General features: G+C 36.2%; 1 protein-coding gene across 2 annotated transcripts in view; it reads right to left on the bottom strand.

Annotated features, from left to right (window-relative positions):
* Positions 1–19,520, bottom strand: part of LOC128018913 (tight junction protein ZO-2) — a 55,698-nt gene extending 36,178 nt beyond the window's left edge. The window contains exon 1 of one of the 2 annotated variants that reach the window (XM_052604784.1): positions 19,275–19,520. In XM_052604784.1, the coding sequence (XP_052460744.1) occupies positions 19,275–19,328 (54 nt within the window). In that variant the 5' untranslated portion in view covers positions 19,329–19,520. Of the gene's footprint in view, positions 1–9,309; positions 9,476–19,274 lie in introns of those variants that run through there. The other variant, XM_052604786.1, reaches the window with a different exon arrangement.
* Between the last annotated feature and the right edge of the window lie 213 nt (positions 19,521–19,733).

Raw genomic sequence — 19,733 nt, forward strand, 5'->3', positions numbered from 1 at the left:
CACACAATCACAAAACACGCCCACTAACACGATACAAACCAACTCCGTACAAATCGAGCCTACAGCAGGATCTAGGAAAGGGGGTAGAAACACGTCAATCTTCTTTCTAAGGTGGCAGCTGACGGAAGGGTTTATCCCTGGAGGATCAAGCCACCGCAAACGCCTTTTTTTCCATCCCCACCAGCAGTCTGAGCAGGCATGACGCATGCCTGGGTGAGAAGAGGATGATGAAGCTGTTCCTTAGCTCCTCGGTCTCCCCCCGCACCTCGATTCGTGCCCCTCCGCGCCGCCTCCATCTCTGGGCTCTCTGCAGGCGCACGCAGCAACCAAAGGGGAGCCAGTTCACACTCATCTCTCCCCATGGCCACCCGACCTCCAATCTAATTAAGCTCTGAGGCGGAGAAGATTAGGTGCCCGGAGAGAGAGGGAGAGGGAGAGAGAGAGGGACTATAAATAAGACTCACGGAGCCACGGCGAGTCCTGAACGACTGCACAGCGCGTGCCCACTTTCGGCACAGCACCGTTTTCATGTCTGCTCTCCCTCTCATACTCTCACTATGATTCTGCCGGCTCTCTTCTTATGTAATCCTAATACACAACTGGCCTACATTTACATACACACACACAGATCAATACCTGCATATTTGTGTGTACAGATGAAGTGTATTAGCCTGTGCACACACACACACTCTCTCAAGAAATCCCAAGAGACTGCAGCGATCTGCAGGACAACAGTATTCACTTTAATATTTCAACATTGTGTATCGCTGAGGAAAAAATTGCAACGTTTTTAAAATGCTTTAGCAGGGTAGCTCTCACTTGCATTTGTATTCATAGCATACAAGTATTTTAGTGTTATCTATTTATCAGTGATCCATTTCATTTTGCCGAAAACCGAAACTGAAAGTAGTTTATTAAATAAAATAAAAATCAACACTTTAAAAAACTTACTATAAATACAACATTTAATAATTTTTTACATATATTTTTATATGTCTCATTACAAAATATGGCTTATTGCATTTAGTTGTTCAAAACCAAAACCTTCGGCAAACTTATGTTGCAACTAAAATATATCATCATTTATTTCTTAAGGATAATGCAGTCCCAACGAAAAAGGGTCACGATCGTGTGTTGGATCCGCATGCGGTGAGTAAAACTGCTTCAAATATCTCTGTGTTATTAACTTAGCTATCGGCGCGTAAGCACATCAAGTAAACAACATGCAATGTTGTCATCAAACTGCACTTTCCACATGTACAGCTTAAAAAAAAAAAAAAAGACGACAAAGTGGAACTTAGTCATTTTCCAAAACCGCTAAGCAAATATATACAGTTTCAGTACATACCACATAGAGACTGATTGCTGATGCTGCTCTTGTTCAATTTCAGCCTCTGGATCTGATTCTGGATCATAAATATACGCTGAATCTGACTGTTAGTCGTGGTTTGTTTTGGTTGGTTTTGTCCTCACAGTGTCACAGCTTCCAGACGCGCTCAACCCAAAAGCCTACTGACGCTCGTGATTCTTTAGCTCCGCCCACACGTCACGCCTCTAGGTGCTCGTGTTTTTCCGGGAAAAATCGGTACAGACTATCTTTCTCTTATGAATATAATAAAACTAAAGACTTTTTGGAGTTATGAAGGATGCAGTACTACTCTATAGGTACTCAAGATTAACAGGATATTGAGTGAAAACGAGCATTTCACCCCCCCTTTAATGATGTAGGCTTGGATTTGTAAACATAAGACAATAAGAGATCATGGGTCATAAACCAGGCACTCACAATACTATCTCTGTTAGCGGTGAAATGAAGATTAGATGGTTTTACGCCCACTAACAATCTCTTGCCGTCCCTGTCCATATTAGCAATCTATCAAGCAATCTATCCCTAGTCCTTAACGAGTAACTTATTAAATGAAGACGACCTGTTGATGCACCTAGCAGCTTATACACACATGCTTGACATCATTTCAGTTACTGTACAATTTAATTATACAGGCCTAGGCATTTTCAAATCAGACAGATGTAATGACCGATTATGAATTTACACACATAAACTTACAAATGTTACCTTATTACACGTTAATAGGGGTGTAACGATACGCGTATTCGTATTGAACCGTTCGGTACGACGCTTTCGGTTCGGTACGTGGTACGCATTATGTATACCGAACGGTTCGTTGGAGTAATTAATTATATTTGAAAAAAAAAAAAAAAAAAGAGAGAGAAAGAAATATAATGATATGCGTTCAACAAGGTAGCCCAATAACCCAAACAACGTAACAGGCAACGCCCCTGACACTCCCGAAGAAGAAAAAAACACCATCTTATATGTTTATGTTAGGCTACTCAGCAGGCGCTCGCTCACTCAGTACGCGCTGAAGGCTCGTTGCAAAATAGCCAATGCGTTTAACAGACTAGAAATGAGAAGATCCTCCAATAACCAACAGGTCTGGTGTTTGGGTGCACTTTGGATTCCCTTTAAGCTATAATGGTGATGGCAAGAGAGTGGTGGATAAAAAAACAACGGTATGTCGCATCTGCAACATGACAGGGTACACCAGCGGGATTAAAAAAAAAAAAAAAAAAAAAACCAGCGGGAATATCTGGGATATATGCGTCAGTACTATCTGGGAAAAGACGAAAAAAAGGAGAAACATGCACGCAGCAAACTATCCCTGCAGCATTTAGAAACTATAGCTTACAGGGAATCCAACCCAAACACCAGACCTGTTGTTTATTTTAGGATCTTATATTTCTGGTCTGTTAAATGCATTAGACATTTTGCAACGAGCCTTCAGCGCGTGCTGAGTGAGCGAGCGCCTTAGGGGCCGTTCACATATCGCTCCTAAAAACGCATGGAAAACGCTAAGCGCGTCTTTCTCCTGAGGCGTCTGTCTTTGCTAAGCAACAATGACGTGCTCTCTCCATGAGACGCGGAAATTTCAGCGAAGGATAAATGGATTTGCAGCTCTAAAAATCGCTTGCAGTAGCTCTGCTACTGAATTTATTTCAAAATTGCAATCCATATACAACTATGATCAGCTGTTCCTTCATCTTGGCTGAGCTCTCAACGTTGTTACGGGAAAGGATGAAGCTGATTGGTTGGTTCTTGTCACATGACCCGCGGTGCGCTTGCGGCATTCTGAAAAGTTGAGATGTTTTTACATTTTGCTGTATCTAAAACGTATCGAACCGAACCGAACCGAACCGTGACATCAGTGTATCGTATCGAACCGAACCGTGAATTTTGTGAACCGTTACACCCCTACACGTTAATATTGTAAAAAATTATTATGTTATTCCTGTGGGGGCAAAGCTGAATTGCAACAAATATATACAAATAAACAAATGTCTTCTTATGATACATTTTTAAAACAGTTGTGCTGCTTAATAATTTTGTAAAAAACACAATTTTCGTTAAATCAGTATTTTGATGAATTCAGTATTTGGAAAATTTGAAATAATGTTTTGTGACATAAATATTTTGATAAGTTTAATGCATCCTTACTGAATTCAAATATTAGTTTCTTTAATAAAAAAAAAATACCATGACCTTGTTGTTGCTAGCACTACGGGAATGTAATAATGTCTAACAATAACAGCAACAATGTGTCTCAACAAGCTGTTCCATGACAAACAAGTGGTTGATTCTATTATTTAGTACTGACACTAAAACAGACACTAATTTAACACATGACCAAAAAGCAAAAAGGCTTGACATTATTTCCTTTGAGAAAACAATAAAACCCCAACAGAAAAAAGCACAGCTACTCTTTCCTCAGAACACTGGGGTGTAAAAATAGAGCAAAGTGAACGCTTACACTTCCAGAGAAAGCAGCACAGGGACAGACATCATCAGACTGATGCTCTTTGTTTGCTCCACTGGACAGGCAGTCCTCCAAAATAAAGCACTGTCTCAGATAACAACTCCAACAACTGATGGAGAAAGAAAGTCTTTATAATCTAGACACTTTGAACAAGTATCTCTGGGAGTGACACTGGAAAATGTAATCCAGAAATCAGTGTGTCTTTTGGAAGAATAAATACTCTGAAAACAAGTGAAAATAAGTTACCTATAGCAGTAATATTTTTTTTCTAAATTAGAACAAATAAATAAATAAATTACAAACAAAAACCCCAACAAAAATAATCAAAATTCATGTAAAAACACTGTTTGTTAAAGCCATTCAAATCAATATAATCTAGGTGTTTTGGTATAAAAAAACAACAACATAAAATGCAATATTATAAAAAGTAAAATCAAATATTATAAAGATATCCGATAAAGCATCAAAGATTCTTAAATTATAAAGAGTATTCTGCCCTCCAATCACTCTAGCGGTACTTTAATGACAACCGAACTACAAGTGTGAACGCATCCTTAAACAACTACAAAACCCCGCCTCCAATAAGATTAGCAGAGTTAGCATCCCACATGACAAACAGAGACTGCATTAGACTCTATAATGCTGTCACAGAGACAAATGTGATTTGTGTAGACACCTATTTCAGTGATATCTGTCAGGATGCAAAACATTTAATGTGTGATTTTAAAAATTAAGATAAATCACGATGTAAATGGCTGCAAATGCCCTTCACCATTTCTACCTTGCAATTTAACAAATACTTTTTCAACACCACATACACAGTCCTCTCTGCATATACCATGACATATAACAAGCTCAGAGAAATAGCCTGCGTTCCTCTGTGAATTCAGAGAGAATTCTGCTCAAGCTGTGAGCGAGCTGTTAGCACATGATTAAGAGTCTCCTTGAAATTCATTGTCACTTTCCATATGCTTCCTGCTGTAATGAAACATTTCCCCCTTTCTGCATGTTTCCTTAAATAATAGACACTTCCTATTTTAGCAAATAACTGCCCATAACAAATTAATTGTACAATTAATGCTTAAAACAGTTATGGCACATTGTGATAAATCTAAACCATCTAAAAACCGTGCCATTCAGAAGTTTGAGATTAGTAAAAACAAACAAAAAAGAAAGATATTAATACTTTTATTTAGCAAGAATGCACTAAATTCATCAAAAGAGTCAGTAAAGACGTTTAGAATGTTACAAACAAATTCTCTATCAAATAAAACCTTTGAACTTTCTATTAATTAAAAATAAACTAAAAACAATGTTTCTTGCCTGGCAAATCAGCATGTTTGAATGATTTTTGAGACTCGTGTGACTATGAGGACTGAACTAATGATGCTGAAAAAGTAGGAATTACATATTAAAACATAAATAGAAAACATTTCATTTAAATTGTTGTAATATTTCAAAATTGTTCTGTATTTTTTAATCATCAAATAAATATCCTAGTTAAACATAAAACATTAAAACGTTTTTAAAAACCACCGACCCACAAGCTTATGAATGGCAGTGTGTGCATCAAAACAAGATATACATATAAAACTGAACTCAAAATGTAATACATACAAAGCTTGATTAAGAATTGGATCAGTTGAAATGAATTGAATCAGTCCTGATCTGAGAAACTAACGCATTAAACCTACGCCATGTTCATGTCTTATTAAAAGTTGTCTCTAACCACTCTAAAATATTAAACAGTTCTGTTCCCACAAATAAAAAAATCATGCCATTAGAAATTATGTAAAAGTGTCAGCACTTTTACATCAACGTCATCAAAGTTAAGCATTCAAAAATTGATAGAAAAACTGTCTGAATACTTGGGCATGTTCTTAAGAGACACTTCAGAAAGTCCATATTACCAGTGACACTTCTATTAGACAATAAATCCAAATGAAAGTTCAGAAACACAAGTGCCTCCACATCCTCTTCCAGCGTCCTAAACCAGGTGACCCTGTTCTATTCCAACTCATTTGAAGCGCCGTTTCATCTTCAAAGAGAAACAAAATGTGCCATTTCACCAAGCAACTGCCAGATTTTCCAACACCACCAACCTAGAGTACAAAACGAACCGATGCCCAATTATTTCCCTTCCTTTTATGAGGCTTTAACAGTGTTGTCTACATCGAATTGGTGTTTATAAAGAGGGTCAGCGTGCATTTTAGATAGGGGTCATGCATTCTGTAGTAGGGCAGGAGACGCCTGGCACATTTAAATGCATGGTGTGAGATAAATGTGTGGATGGCCCAGGCTTATCAGTATATCACATTGAATTTCTTCAAGTGGCTGGTCGAGGGCTATCGGACATAAAAACACGTCCAAAAGGCTACAATTCTTCTAGCGCCACTCCTTCTGCTAATATTAAAACAGCTAGCGTTTCCTCCATGTTCCCAGGGATGACACCTCACTTAGCCATCTACCCTCCTGCTATGTGATGTAAACGATAGCATGAACTGCTTTCTGGCATTGGATGTTGAAACATTATACACACACACACATAAAGAGAGAGACTTAGCATCTCAGAATAGCAACTCCACAACACTCGGTAATTGCCTCCTATGCAGCTGGAGGCATGTTAAATGGTGGACACTGAAAAAAAAATAAAAAAAATAAAGAGCATGTAAAGTGGGTAAAATTTAAATCAGCCCATGCAGGGGAAGCTTCTCCTGGACGTTTATCAGTCGTGTCCTAATGAAGCTCATCTGAGTCCAGGCTAAAGCCTCGAAGCAGAAGTGGAAACTGGGCCGAACGCCTATCGCGAGTGTTTGTTATCTGTGCTTACTATCCTCATGCTGGGTCCTGCAGGGTGCTGGTATGAATGTGAAGGACCAAAAGAGAAATGTAAAAGATTAAAGTCTCTCAAGTAGTACATTTGTGGGTAAATATGTTCTTGGGTGTCCAATAATCAGTCTGAGGGTCATTTTGAGGTTGGCGTGTGCTTTCTGTATTTCTGTATTTATTATTACTGAAATAACACTAATAAAACACAATGAAAGTATTACTTAATAAATAAAATCGACTTAGCACTACTGGTACTTTTAAAGAGGGCGGACTTAAAGACCTCTGTATTTAAAATTAGCAGTAAGAAAATTGGGCTCATTTAAGCTTTTAGTTGTTCAGTTCACAAGAATTAGACCCTTTGAATGCAACCCTAAGGCTACGTTTACACTAGTCAGAGAGTGTGTGGAGACTGAAAATATATCTGTGCTAAACTTTCACTTATCCTCCAAATCCCACATAAAATCGGAGAATTTATTAGTCATTGGCTAATATTAGACATCATTTAGTAGCCTAGGTAAAGATTTAGTCGCAGATGCGAGTGATTTACTTGCAATGCAGAGGGTTGCTTTGACCTCTAGTGCTCAAGTATATACACAAGCATTCTTAAACAAGAGGCATCATCATGCGAGTGATGAGTTTCAAAGAAACAGAGATGGACAGGAGGCAGTGTCATCCTCTGTGAGGGTTTCCAGCCTCACCACCTTATATAGAGCATTGCTGCTGTGCAATCTGATGCCACTCACTAAAATTTTCAAAAGAAAATGGGCGAAGCGCGGCGCCAGTTATTCTGCCACAGTGATTTTACATCCCTGGTACAAGGAGGCATCTAATCCAGAACAGCGGCATGTTTCCCATGATCTCGGCGTGGGATTGCAGGGTTCATGTAAACCAGTGCTCACATAATCTTATTATAATGAGTTTTACACTGATGCATAATCTGTAGAGCCTTTTCTAAAATAACTCGCAGCACTGAGAAAGAGGTCATGCTTTAATGTACACAATGAGAGCAAAACAATAGTTGTCTAACTCTTAGTTAGGAGATGATGTGCAAAGCCTGCTCATCACGAAAACAGAGGTCATTAGGAAGCCACGCTTGACGCACACCCAAACATCTATTCAAAGTGACAAACTCCCAGGCATGTTTAGAGCACAGACTAATTTTACCCACTTCTCATCTGACCTGACCCTTCACTGTGAGACATTTCTGTAAATGTCTGATGAACCCTCAGGAGTGGAAGAGTTCCGGAGAACATCTGCGCTGTGTATCGATGCACGTTACGAGAGAATAAAACTAGCATGCAAGGTAAAAATACATGTATGTATGTATGTGTGTGTGTTTTGTCAGATTTTTGACAAACAAAAACAACTAGCAAACAAATTACCAGTTAATATTGAGTTAACTTTACCAAGTTAATCTGCGTTGTCCTTTCGAATGACTTTGTCAGCATATTGATTAATGTACTGAATTAAAATTATTTTTAACGAGCAATGCTTATCTTATAATAACATATAATGGAATTTAAGTTTTACTGCATTTTTTTTTGTATTTGTATTTTTTTAAAAGCAACCGCAATGAAGAATCAAGACGTACATTGTTTATTCTGTGTGGGCAGTTATAAGTGTGTATAAGTGAGTCACTCAGGATACCATGTGACACTCACTTGTTTTTAATGGCAATGTGTTACTGAAACATTCTTCCAGGATTTCCAGAGTTTTCCGTACATTCCAACGTGCCAACACATTTGCTAATGCCAGAAGAAAAGCTCTAGTTCAAAATGACACAAAAAAAAAAAAATTAAAAAATACAAACAAAAACAAGGCTGTGCCGAGAAAGATAATTTGTTTGCCAAAACATTTGTTGTTTATGGTCCTTTGTGTTTGGTAAACTGATACGTGCAATCTGGTTATTTAATCAGCGGACGGTAAATGCAAGCAAAGAAACCCCAAACAAGCCATCAAACAACATATAATATGCCCAAACATCAATGCGTTATCAAAGAAAACTGTATTTATATGAACAATGACACCTGTTATTAATTACCAATAAGTAAAACTTTATTTTTTATATATTTAATATAATTGTTAAAGCAGAAAAGAACAAAATATACAACTTTTCCCTAAAGAATAGAACAGACAGATAGAATGAAAGTACGACAGACAGACAGAAAGACAGAATGTTAGAACGATACACAGAGCAACAGAACTATAGAACAACACCATAGTTGTATAAATTACATAATTATAGATAGAGCAAAAGAATGACAGAATGAAATAAAACAATTGAACAATAGATAGACAGATGGATAGATAGATAATCCTATCTATCTAATGTAAAACCTTTAAAAATTCATTCATAATAAAAGAATGGTAAGCTTTAGCAGATGCAGTCATCTAATAGATTCAGTATTTAGCTTATTTTCAAAAGTGAATTTTGCTTCACTTGATTCAGTAATTAAAGTCACACACCAGCATCAGCTATGAATGCCTGCATCTCACGCAGCTCAGGACGAGCTTTACAACAGGTCAAATGTCCAGCTATGAAAAAGCACCATTACACAACAGCGTTCAAACAGCACAGAACGAGCAGGTGCACGGTAAGCTTTTCCTTTAGGTGTCAGGTGCACACCTACAGCCCTGCAGAGGTTACCTGACGCAGAAACCTAACAGCCATCCTGCGCAGCAATTCTCAAGTGCATCCGAGATCCTCAGCTATCCACATTGCTTTGCTTTGCAGAGTAAAAGCATTCAAATAAAACAAACAAATGAGGAAAGATAAGAAGGTAGCAGATTACACCTGTATACTTCCCATAATGCTTTGCATAGGGGGAAAAAATGGATCTGCCCACAGGGACATATAAGGGCACTTGGCTCTGCCCACACTGCAGGTTTCAGCCAATGAGGTTGAGGGTTTCTGATGATGAGCTGAAAGGTAATATGATGAACACAGGAGAGTCTCTTACTCACAGCAGATGACACAAATCTGCCGCTCAAGAAACCAACACTCCCTCTCTTTGTTTTCCATGAGGGATACCAAGACGTTTCCGAATGACTGACTAGAGCTCCACTGGGAATTCGAGAGCGGTCACTAAATAAAAGAAACCTCAAAACCAAAGCATGTCGAATGCCAACAGGCTGCAGGCCAGCGGGGGGAGGGTGGGGAAGGGAACGTTTGTGTCTTTTTAAATACGATGGATTCTTATTGACATTTCATACCTTGTGGTCTTATTCTTTTTTTCTCTCAGCTAACGTGCTGACGGATCACAACGCTTTCTGAGAAAGGGAGGTATTTGAGCTTATGGTGTAGGAATATATGAGCACCAAAGTCATTTCATGTTCCAGATAATGTGAGTTTAGGGACAACAGGGATAACATAGAACCAGCACTTCAACACAACAATTCAAATATGTATTTACACAGTTTCAAATTAATTCAAGATAAAGTAATAATCAATTTAAAATCAACTAAAATAAAATTTAAAAATATATATATATATATTAGTAATACATTAAATATTAATAAATTAAAATACAAAAATTAAAATAATAAAAAGTAAAATAAAATAAACTGTATCTGAAATAAGAGATCATGATAAATATGTCCAAGGTGCAATAATGTCAAAAGAATAAAAAATAAAAAAGCCTGTGGGCCTGATTCATTTCAATTCTGTAGAAATTTTAAAACAATATTATTTAAAAAGAAAAAATACTATTTGCAACTGCAACTAATTATTTTGATAATGAATAAGTTGGATGATTATTATTTTTTGATTAATCAGAAAAAAAGCCTCTTTTTTTTTATTGACAAAAAAAAACGTCCCCATCCAGCCCAATGCTGTCCTTCAAACAAACGTGCCACCTGAATGCTATGAAAACATACCGTATGTTGAATATATCTCTATGCTATAAATTATGTGTAAAAAAGTAATAAAGCACAGTTTAAACAGACTAATGGAGAAAGGCCAGTTTAATTCCCAATATTAAAAATGTAAAAACACAAACTCAGTATTATCAGATATAGAGGAGCTCACATTCACTCTGAACACATTATCACTTACAGTCATTTCTTTATTCTGTAAATGTAAAAAAATGTCTTACAATTATATTCAAATCACACTCGGTTATCCCTTTACAGTTACTTACCATCATAAAATACTTGAATTGCATGTTGACTTTTAAACTTAAATTTAAAGTCTAATAACATATATCAGCTAAATTAATACCAGTGCAGAATATACATTTTCTCCCTCTTTGCTGAGTTCTGTCTGTTTGATGCACCGTCACTCATTCAGTGAAGTCTGAAGTTTAATGCAGACTGTCAGGACAAGCCTTCATGCAAAATAGAAACATTCACGTGAATCCCTAACATTTACAGAAGGATATCACTGTAAAATGCAGTTTAAGCACGGAGGAAACATGTCTCTCAAGCTCTCTGTTTTAAATCCATGAAAATAACGTAGCACTCTTGGTTTGAGGCATTACTTGAAAAAATACACTCAATGTTTAAAATAACACCATATACACACATAGTATAAGGGTACCAGGAAGACTAGTTTTCTTCCCACAAGTGGACATTTAGATATTGGATCACCTTTATGTCACATACAGTAAGCAGGCTTAACAGTTTTCCTGTCCTCAATCTCCCCCTCTTCCTCTGAGGGTCTCTCCAGCATGAGAGCTTCATTGTTTCGGAGAGCATTTATGGAGGAACAATGCTCCGCTTTCACTGCCTGTGTCTCGGTGCACTATTGTAAAAAAACTCTTTATTCATCCACCATCCCATGTTCTTTTGCTGTCTGTCTCAGGTCACATCTCTGACACACACTAATTGCTCTATAAATGGATTTGTGCAAATATTTGTAATCCCCAAAGCATTAGTGTTTTTTTTTCCATAGATAAATGCAAAAGATCTAACTGGGTTAATTGAGGATCAAAATACATTAATGTAATAAGTTCAGATTTAATATTTAATTGTTTTTGCTGAATAAATGTAAATATTTAGATATAATATATATTTCAGTTTTAGTAATTATATTTTAATTCACAATGAAACAGACTGAATAACTGGAGATGTCTGGCATAGATCAAAGGAGAGACGTTTGTCATTTTTGCCATCAAGGTTATTTTACAGTAGTTAACTATATAAAAACAAACATTTATAACCAAAACAAAACAATAAAATACCAATTAAAAAACACTTTTGTTTTAACGTTAACTAAAATAATAATAAAGAAAAATAAATAAGATTAATTAAAACTATACAGACACTGAAAAGAAATAACTACTACTAAAACTAACTAAAATTAAAATGAAAAATTGAAAATGTACAAATAAAAATGTATTAAGCATTTTTAAAAACTATACAATTATCTTTACATTATTTATGTTTATATTATTATTATTTATATTATTTATACTGTTCACCAGCAGACGTTCCGTGGTCAATTTTTATAAAAAAAAAATTCATGAAACAAAAAACATAAATGGATGAATCATTCACAATAACATCTATATACATGCATTCAGAACTTGAACTTCTGAATAGCACTAGTACTTTACTAACGAATTAAAATAATAAATTATCATAAGATGCAACTGAAAGACTAAAAAGAATAGCCTATATACATTTTTGTCCTCTATCATTGTTTTTTCAAAAACAATTACATGCTGGCGGCCCTGTTAAGTAATCTCACCAAGCAATCGCTAATGAATCATATTCTCAGGGGAAATCAAAATAGGCCTTCTAGACAACACATTTGCCCTCCAGCTAAAAAAAAAGCATAATTTTATGACTAAGTAATTGCAATAATATCTGCTCAAATTGACACTAAGGTACATTCAATTAAACCATAAATTAAAGTAACACCCCAAACCGATGAAACCCTTAATGGGAGGGAAAACTTTCCATCACAAGGTTATGAAACTTAAATTAAAATAAGCATGACCTGGGATTACAAAACAGTTATTGCATCCACAACACATGACTCATGTCAAATTTGATAGAGGAGGACAGAGATGCACTTCCCAGAAATCTCTGTCATCAGTGTAGTGATTAGCCCAACGTCTGGAGAGCCGTAGGGATGTAATGAGTTTTCTCTGTGCACAGGGTCAGCAATCTTTAGGGTGTGGTACAGTTCAAGCAATGCACCAGAGGAAGCAAACTGTAAACTGTCCTCATCCTGTACGTTCCTAGATAAGCCCAATCTTATTCCTTGCGGCCAGGGAGGAAATAACAACTTCTGGAAAGTAATAAGACTATGTCTTACAAGTCAATCTGAAAGAAAACAAGTGGACCTTTTTCTTTTAAACTAAATTTTGATGAGAAGACAGGAAGCAACAGTACATGAGAACTGATCTTGACATTACTCTGTGTGTCCTACTGAGATCAAACAATCACACAGCTTGCATGTACTGAACTACTGATAAATGTGTATGTATACAGGATGTACACCCTGAGAGAGAAGGGCAAACGGCCTAAAATATTCAACACAGAGGCTCAAACTGTTCCATGTCAGTTAGAAGCATTTCCTGCCACAAAATACAAAGAAAAACATTACTAAAATGTTCAAAAAGCGCCTCAGCTAGGTTCCTATAGCAGCTCTTAAGATCCGTTCAAAACAAGAACGAGATCTATGACTACATTAGCATCCACACCGATGCACAATCACGTTCTGTTTATTATAAACGTGCGCTGCAGTTTTGCCATCCTTCAGGATGGATTCTGGTTAATGCTTCTTTTCTTTGTCAATGTTTTGATCATTCATCAGCTGGCAAATAAAAAAATCATTTTAAAGTGGTTCCTCTATGGTTATAGTTCTGGTGTGAACTCTTCTTGCAATTCTTTTATATTTAGAATGACTGGTGTAAACAAGCCTTTAAAAAGTCATAATCACCATAAACATTGAGGGGGACAAATCATCCCCAATAACCAAAATGGACAGATTGTCTACCTCAATATTTGATATTTTTGATGCGGTTCTGTTTGTTAGCAGTATGAAAAAGTTTTAAAGTTACACTTTTAGGCTGGCCATTGGTCTAACAATCGTCGATGTCAAAATCTTTGAGATGTCCAATCAAATCAAAGAAGACAGGTTTTACTGTTACCAAACACAAATCCTAGCAAGATGCTTCAGTTTTTTTATTTTTTTATTATTCAGTGTGAGATATTATATATTTAATATTCAAGTAGCTAAACATTTAATATTTGAATACTGTTTTACAAAATGTTTAACAACCAACAGTAATATTCAGTGACAAACTACTTTAACTTATTTAAATACTTCCTAAAATTGAAAATATAGGAATCATGAATCATTTGCGTAATTCATAACTAAATTTGATGGGACAAGAAATATTAAGCCATTTTGTGTGTCCATATTTTAAAATACAAATATTATTTGCAAATAGTTCAAATTCACAACTTAAAAAAAAAAAGATCATTACATCACGCTATCCTCAATGTTTCCTCAATGTTACAGCTTTGACTCTTAGTGAGCCAGATACGCCAAACAAAAGATCTTTTATTACAGAATTATAGTTTATCTTCAAGCAGAAGCAAATTACAGCTCTTCCCCTCCAAGAAACATTAGACACAATCACTGTTTGCCACACAGCCCATTTAGATTTATAGTGAGACGGCAGTTTGGCGTCAAAACTGATTATTAACACATATTTAACTAATTTAATCCTTTGAAGTGAATGTGAGAGACAGGTGGAACCATTATTGAGTCTGAACCACTACGGCGGTGCATCCTGTGCAGGAGGACGTGCCGAGTGCCCTTCTGCCTGGCACGAAGCGTTCACAATAAACCAGCTGTGATATGACATGCACTGGTGTATGTGCAGACGTAAACAACATCAGGATGTCTTTCAAAATAATGCACAAACACAACAAAACTACAGTACTTTGTGTGTTGTTTTTGTCCTCGTTCAGGACGTGCTTGTCTATTATCAGAGGAAATTATGTCTGAATATGAATATCTGCAAACAGAGAATCCTAATTAAAAGGTATGATTGAAGCAGAAAAACCAAAGCCAAGTGGCCTCGTGGGAGATTAGAGGCAACTAGCCAGAATTAAAAGCCTTCTAGTGGATTAAGCCGGATTCAAGTATGTTGCTCCACATGTTTGGTCAGGGGGAGCAAGCTGCCCCAGACGTGTCCGATTAGAAACTACAGTAAAATGCTAAACAATACAAAAGAATTTCAACAGTAATCAGGACTCGATAGCATGAGCTTTTCATTTCATGTATTTAGGAACATGGGTGTGAAAAAAGGTCAACACAGCCTAACTTATAGCAAAATTTGGTATAAGTTTGATTGCATCATAATAATTGCTGTTAATAGTGTCCGTTGTCTGTTTGATTACGTCTTTAATTGATTTTTCTGTACATTTCTGCCATATGTACATAAACTAAGTCACCACTGATAATCTACTAGTAAATATTATAAGCATTAATTTTCTATAAAGTTGCTTTGCAATGATTTGTATCATAAAAAGCGCTATAAAAATAAAAATAAAATTGAATAATGTGATTGTTAAACTTTAAAAGTACGATTTAATCAAATAAATATGAGCGTTGCATGTTTTAAGTTAACAGCATGGCAATCAGTCAGTGAATACAGATAAACTATAGCCCTATTCGGACTGGACTAGTTTTACAGGGGGTCGTTAGAGAAATCTGCGTTTCACAGACGTACTTGGTGATTTTAATCCCGTCCGAATCTGCCACGTCTGTGTTTTTCTCACACAACCTCTGTGATAATTCCAGAGCAAATTACCTACCGTTTTTCAGCAAACTCAGTGATCCTCTGAGAAAACTAATCCCGTCCGAATGCGAATGTCTGTGATTGCCGGTGATATTTTATTTCACAACGCGTTTCCTTGTGTGCTTTGGCCAACGTGAATTACCGTAGATGCTCTTACCGCGCGGATGTTTGATATATTTGCTTAGCGGCAAATAAATAATAATAAAAAAATAATACAAATAATAAAATCAAGAGCAAGAACGCGTAAACTGTTAATACTGGCTATTGTAATATCAGCATCAGGTAAGATTACTCACGTTCATTTATGTACTCAGTTACATAATGTTTTCATTACATTTAATAAAAAAAAAGGAAAACAAGTTAAACTAAAGGAACCACACATTAATATGGTTTTGTTATACTAGCCATTTAGTATTTATTGTGTAATAATACTAAGGCAATCATTCTGAATGAATGCAATGCACGCATACAGAGCGCGTGATCTCTGTGACGCCCAGATGCACAAATCAGACCCTCCCACCTCTGTAATAAACACGGAGATACTAGTCCCGTCCGAATTGGTACATGAAAATCACAGACGTCAGGTGGTAAGAACCGAAACTCAAACGTAGTTTGGAAAACTAGTCCCGTCCGAATAGTGCTTATGACAGCGTTTAGTGTTTAGATTGTACTATGTTGTAGATGGTTATAAGAGAGCATATTTTATCTTCTTGAATGAGCTGCCAGCAATAGTAAAGCATAGACATTTTAAAATAAGAGTCTTGGTATATTTCAGGGCTGTTTATAATTTAAACACCCTCAGTATGCATGAAGTTTTTTTATTATAATTGGAATTTTGGTTACACAATAAACTCTATCTAGCATCAGTAAACTATCTGGCAGATAAACTATCTCCCCTAACATGGTGTTTTCAGCTTGAAGCAGCACTGTGCAGATCGATCAGTGTATGACATCAGTACTGTGGGATGTCAAAAGTACTACTGTCTGCTCCCTTATAGCTCTCGTGGCACTTTGATGTCGTACACTGAAGTTGAACTCAATAAATAACTAGAGGACATAAGCATCAACATTTCACACACTCAATTACGAGTTACTGTCATTACCGTTAGTTACTACAGCCTACAGTTTTCTAGCTAGCAAATGCATTTTACCAAACGAGTATGGCAAATCTAAATAAACTGCTAGAGGGAGCATTTATTCAGGTTGTAACTGTTTTCAGTTGAGAGAGACAGAAGCTTCCCCACGAATGAGCTTGGTCAGGAATGACAGTGTTCATGGTGACCAATAGCTATTTAGTTAAAAAAAAAAAAAAAATCTGTAATAAAAAATTGTAAGTAGTTTGTATAAGTCTATATTGCACTATATTCAGATTTAGAAGTAATTTGACAAACATGCAGAAATGATTTCCCTACACAGCATCTCTCCAATCTCATTTGACAAGCCATGTTCTGCTACAGCAAATGAAATAATCAGTGATGATACAATATTACATTACCATGTCTATTTTTAATCTGAAGATGGATGCAAATCAGGTAGATGTGTTTGTCACGGAGTTATTCACCTCAGTTCAAATGTGCAGAATGATCAAAGATTTCCATAGAATGGTCTGGTGTTCCTCACACAAAGCTATCAAACTAATTTACAAGATTTGAAATTTAGTATACAAGTCTCACTACTTTGTTTGTCCTTTTGGAGCTTGAAAGGTCATTATAAATGAAGCTCTGTGAAGACTGATTAAAAATTGACCTTTTGTATTACAGTGAAAAAAAATTACAGCATACACATTTGGGAATAACATAAGGGTAAGTAAATAATAGAAATTTCGTTTTTAGAAAAACTTGCATGCATAAGAACATTAATATTGCATCTGAATGCATCTAAATGTTATGGATAATTGCTTTTGTGCACATTCTACAGACAAACGAGGCCTAAAACTTTCATTACATGAACTTGAATATTGCTCACAGAAACAATAAGACTTTAAATCAGGTTTGTGAGAGTGAGTATAAGAAGATTGGCTCTTGAGAAGCTATAAGTATGGATGTGATTATAACAACTCTTCTCATCCTAACATCAGAATCGGGCCTCTTCACTCCTGAATAATGAGTTCTGATAATCTGCAGCCCAAGCTGCTCTCCCGCTGGGCCAAACCAGACAGAAAATACCAAGCCAAATGAGGGGGCCACTGGGGCGAATGCAACACCTCCACACTGAAGCGACAACATCAGCCGACCCATGTGGATGAGGCAAGCAATAAGAAGCAAGTTTGAGTTGTAAAATGTAGTGCGCTGCCTAAAGAGACATTTTTGCTCCAAAATGCATTCTATGTAGGCAGCACACAGGTAATGAGACACAGCCATTTTTACTCAAAGTGAGTCAAGGTGACATGGTCCCACTCCCAGCACACACTCACAGAGAGCTCCAGGAATAGTTTCTGCATCACTAACAGTTTAAAGATTATTTTCTGATGCAATAGTAGTTGAGCTGATATGAAATCATATATACTAGAGCTGATGCAAAGACTTGAGTTATTGGAAAGTTCACAGTCAGTCAGAAGTTTGGACAGACTTGACTGAATGATTTCATCTTTATCCTTATATTCAAAAAAAAATGTAAGAAATTTTACTTAATGTAAATGCTTGAAGGAACTAGTTTTATAGGCAAATATAAATCTTGTGTTTTTTTGGCTAGAGAGAAGAGGCCATAATATGCTTGTGATAATTTTGCTGCCGATATAAAACAGGATTTTATTGTACCTTTTTGTGTTAATTTCATTTAAAGCAATAAGTAGTCACTGTATCTATAGATAATTATTTTTTATAACCATATTGATTTTGCTGTAGACTTTTATGTGCTCAGTAACAACAGCTTTTTTTACCCAGATCATGCCTTTTTCGTGGTGAAAAATGCAAATAAATATTTAAATATATACTGAATATTGGAGAAAGTGAAGGAAAAGCAATCAACAAGTGTCTGGCATACTTTCAAACTCTAATATGGTTTAAAAAGCATCCTAAAGAAATTACTTGTAAGATCATTTCCATTTGTTTATCATTTTGTAGACGGTATATAGGCTACTTCCTTTACTTTGTTTTGTGTTATTTCATTACTTAAACTTTATGGTTATACAAAATGTGGATAATAATACAAAAAACTGTAGGTGTGTCCAAACTTTTGACTCATGTTTTCCAAAACCAAATACTAAAAATGCATATACTAGTGCTTTACAACTTGCTTAATAATATAGTTTAGAGGTATAAAATGCTCAATACCAAATTGTGCTGTTTGAAACGGAATAAAAATGAGCTAAACCTGTAATTAGGAAAAGAACGTTAACACAACACCTGTGCCTGTATTGTTTTTTGACATATAACAACAATCTCTCTCAATTCCTCACAGGAACACAAGAGACCAAACGACAAAGCGTCAAAGTAAAGTTAAATCCTGACTTTCCGGTCAAACATGTCAGCAACTCGCAAAGCGAAAGCACAACAAATGTACAACAATACCAGTTTTGTTTCTATGAAATTGTATTTAGACGTGGGCGTCTCTTAATGACTAGGAAACACAGCTAAAGTCCATTAGAAACGGTTCAAAAAGTCAATTATTTGGAATAAAGTTGACAGGAGAGTGCTGCCCTGAGGGAAACTCAACAGGTGAAGCTCACAGCGAAGCATTCCACCCAGTATCCGTGAATAAACCTTATTATCACAGACAAAATGAATATACACTATGTGTGTTAAAACATTTTCATATTCTAACGCTTAAGTTTTATTCCACAAAGAAATAAAAAAACTGTTTCGGAAAAATTGTAACGTTACATGACATTCCTCAAGGCAGCGATACTTACAACATTGTCGCTTTTACTCGGATAAGCAACTCTTCCTACACCTCTCACGGGCATCCTGATTTCTTTGTTTAAAAAAAACTACGTCAGAACTGGAATAATGGCAATATTTCGGATATGTTGTTGTCGTCAGTCTCTTGGATTCCGCATGGCTTTGAGTAAAAGATCCTTGCGAAATCTTTCCTGGTGGAGTGATCAGAGTATGAGTACGCGAAGGCAGAGCCTGGGAAACATTTTCAACCCAATCCAACCTACTTCACGATTGTACCAACTATGGGAAAGGGATGTCATGTGCTCGCACCTATCTATATAAACCCCGCTTTGTAATTAAAGAATATGTATATAAAATTATCAACACATTTACAATTTAATAATAATAATAATTAAGTTTAGCCTGTTAGCTTCAAATTATCTATAATGTACGCGTTTCTTAATTAATAATCCCCCCCGCTCATCGAATGG

The sequence above is a fragment of the Carassius gibelio genome, chromosome A8, assembly GCF_023724105.1.
Source record: "Carassius gibelio isolate Cgi1373 ecotype wild population from Czech Republic chromosome A8, carGib1.2-hapl.c, whole genome shotgun sequence".
Classification (NCBI taxonomy): domain Eukaryota; kingdom Metazoa; phylum Chordata; class Actinopteri; order Cypriniformes; family Cyprinidae; genus Carassius; species Carassius gibelio.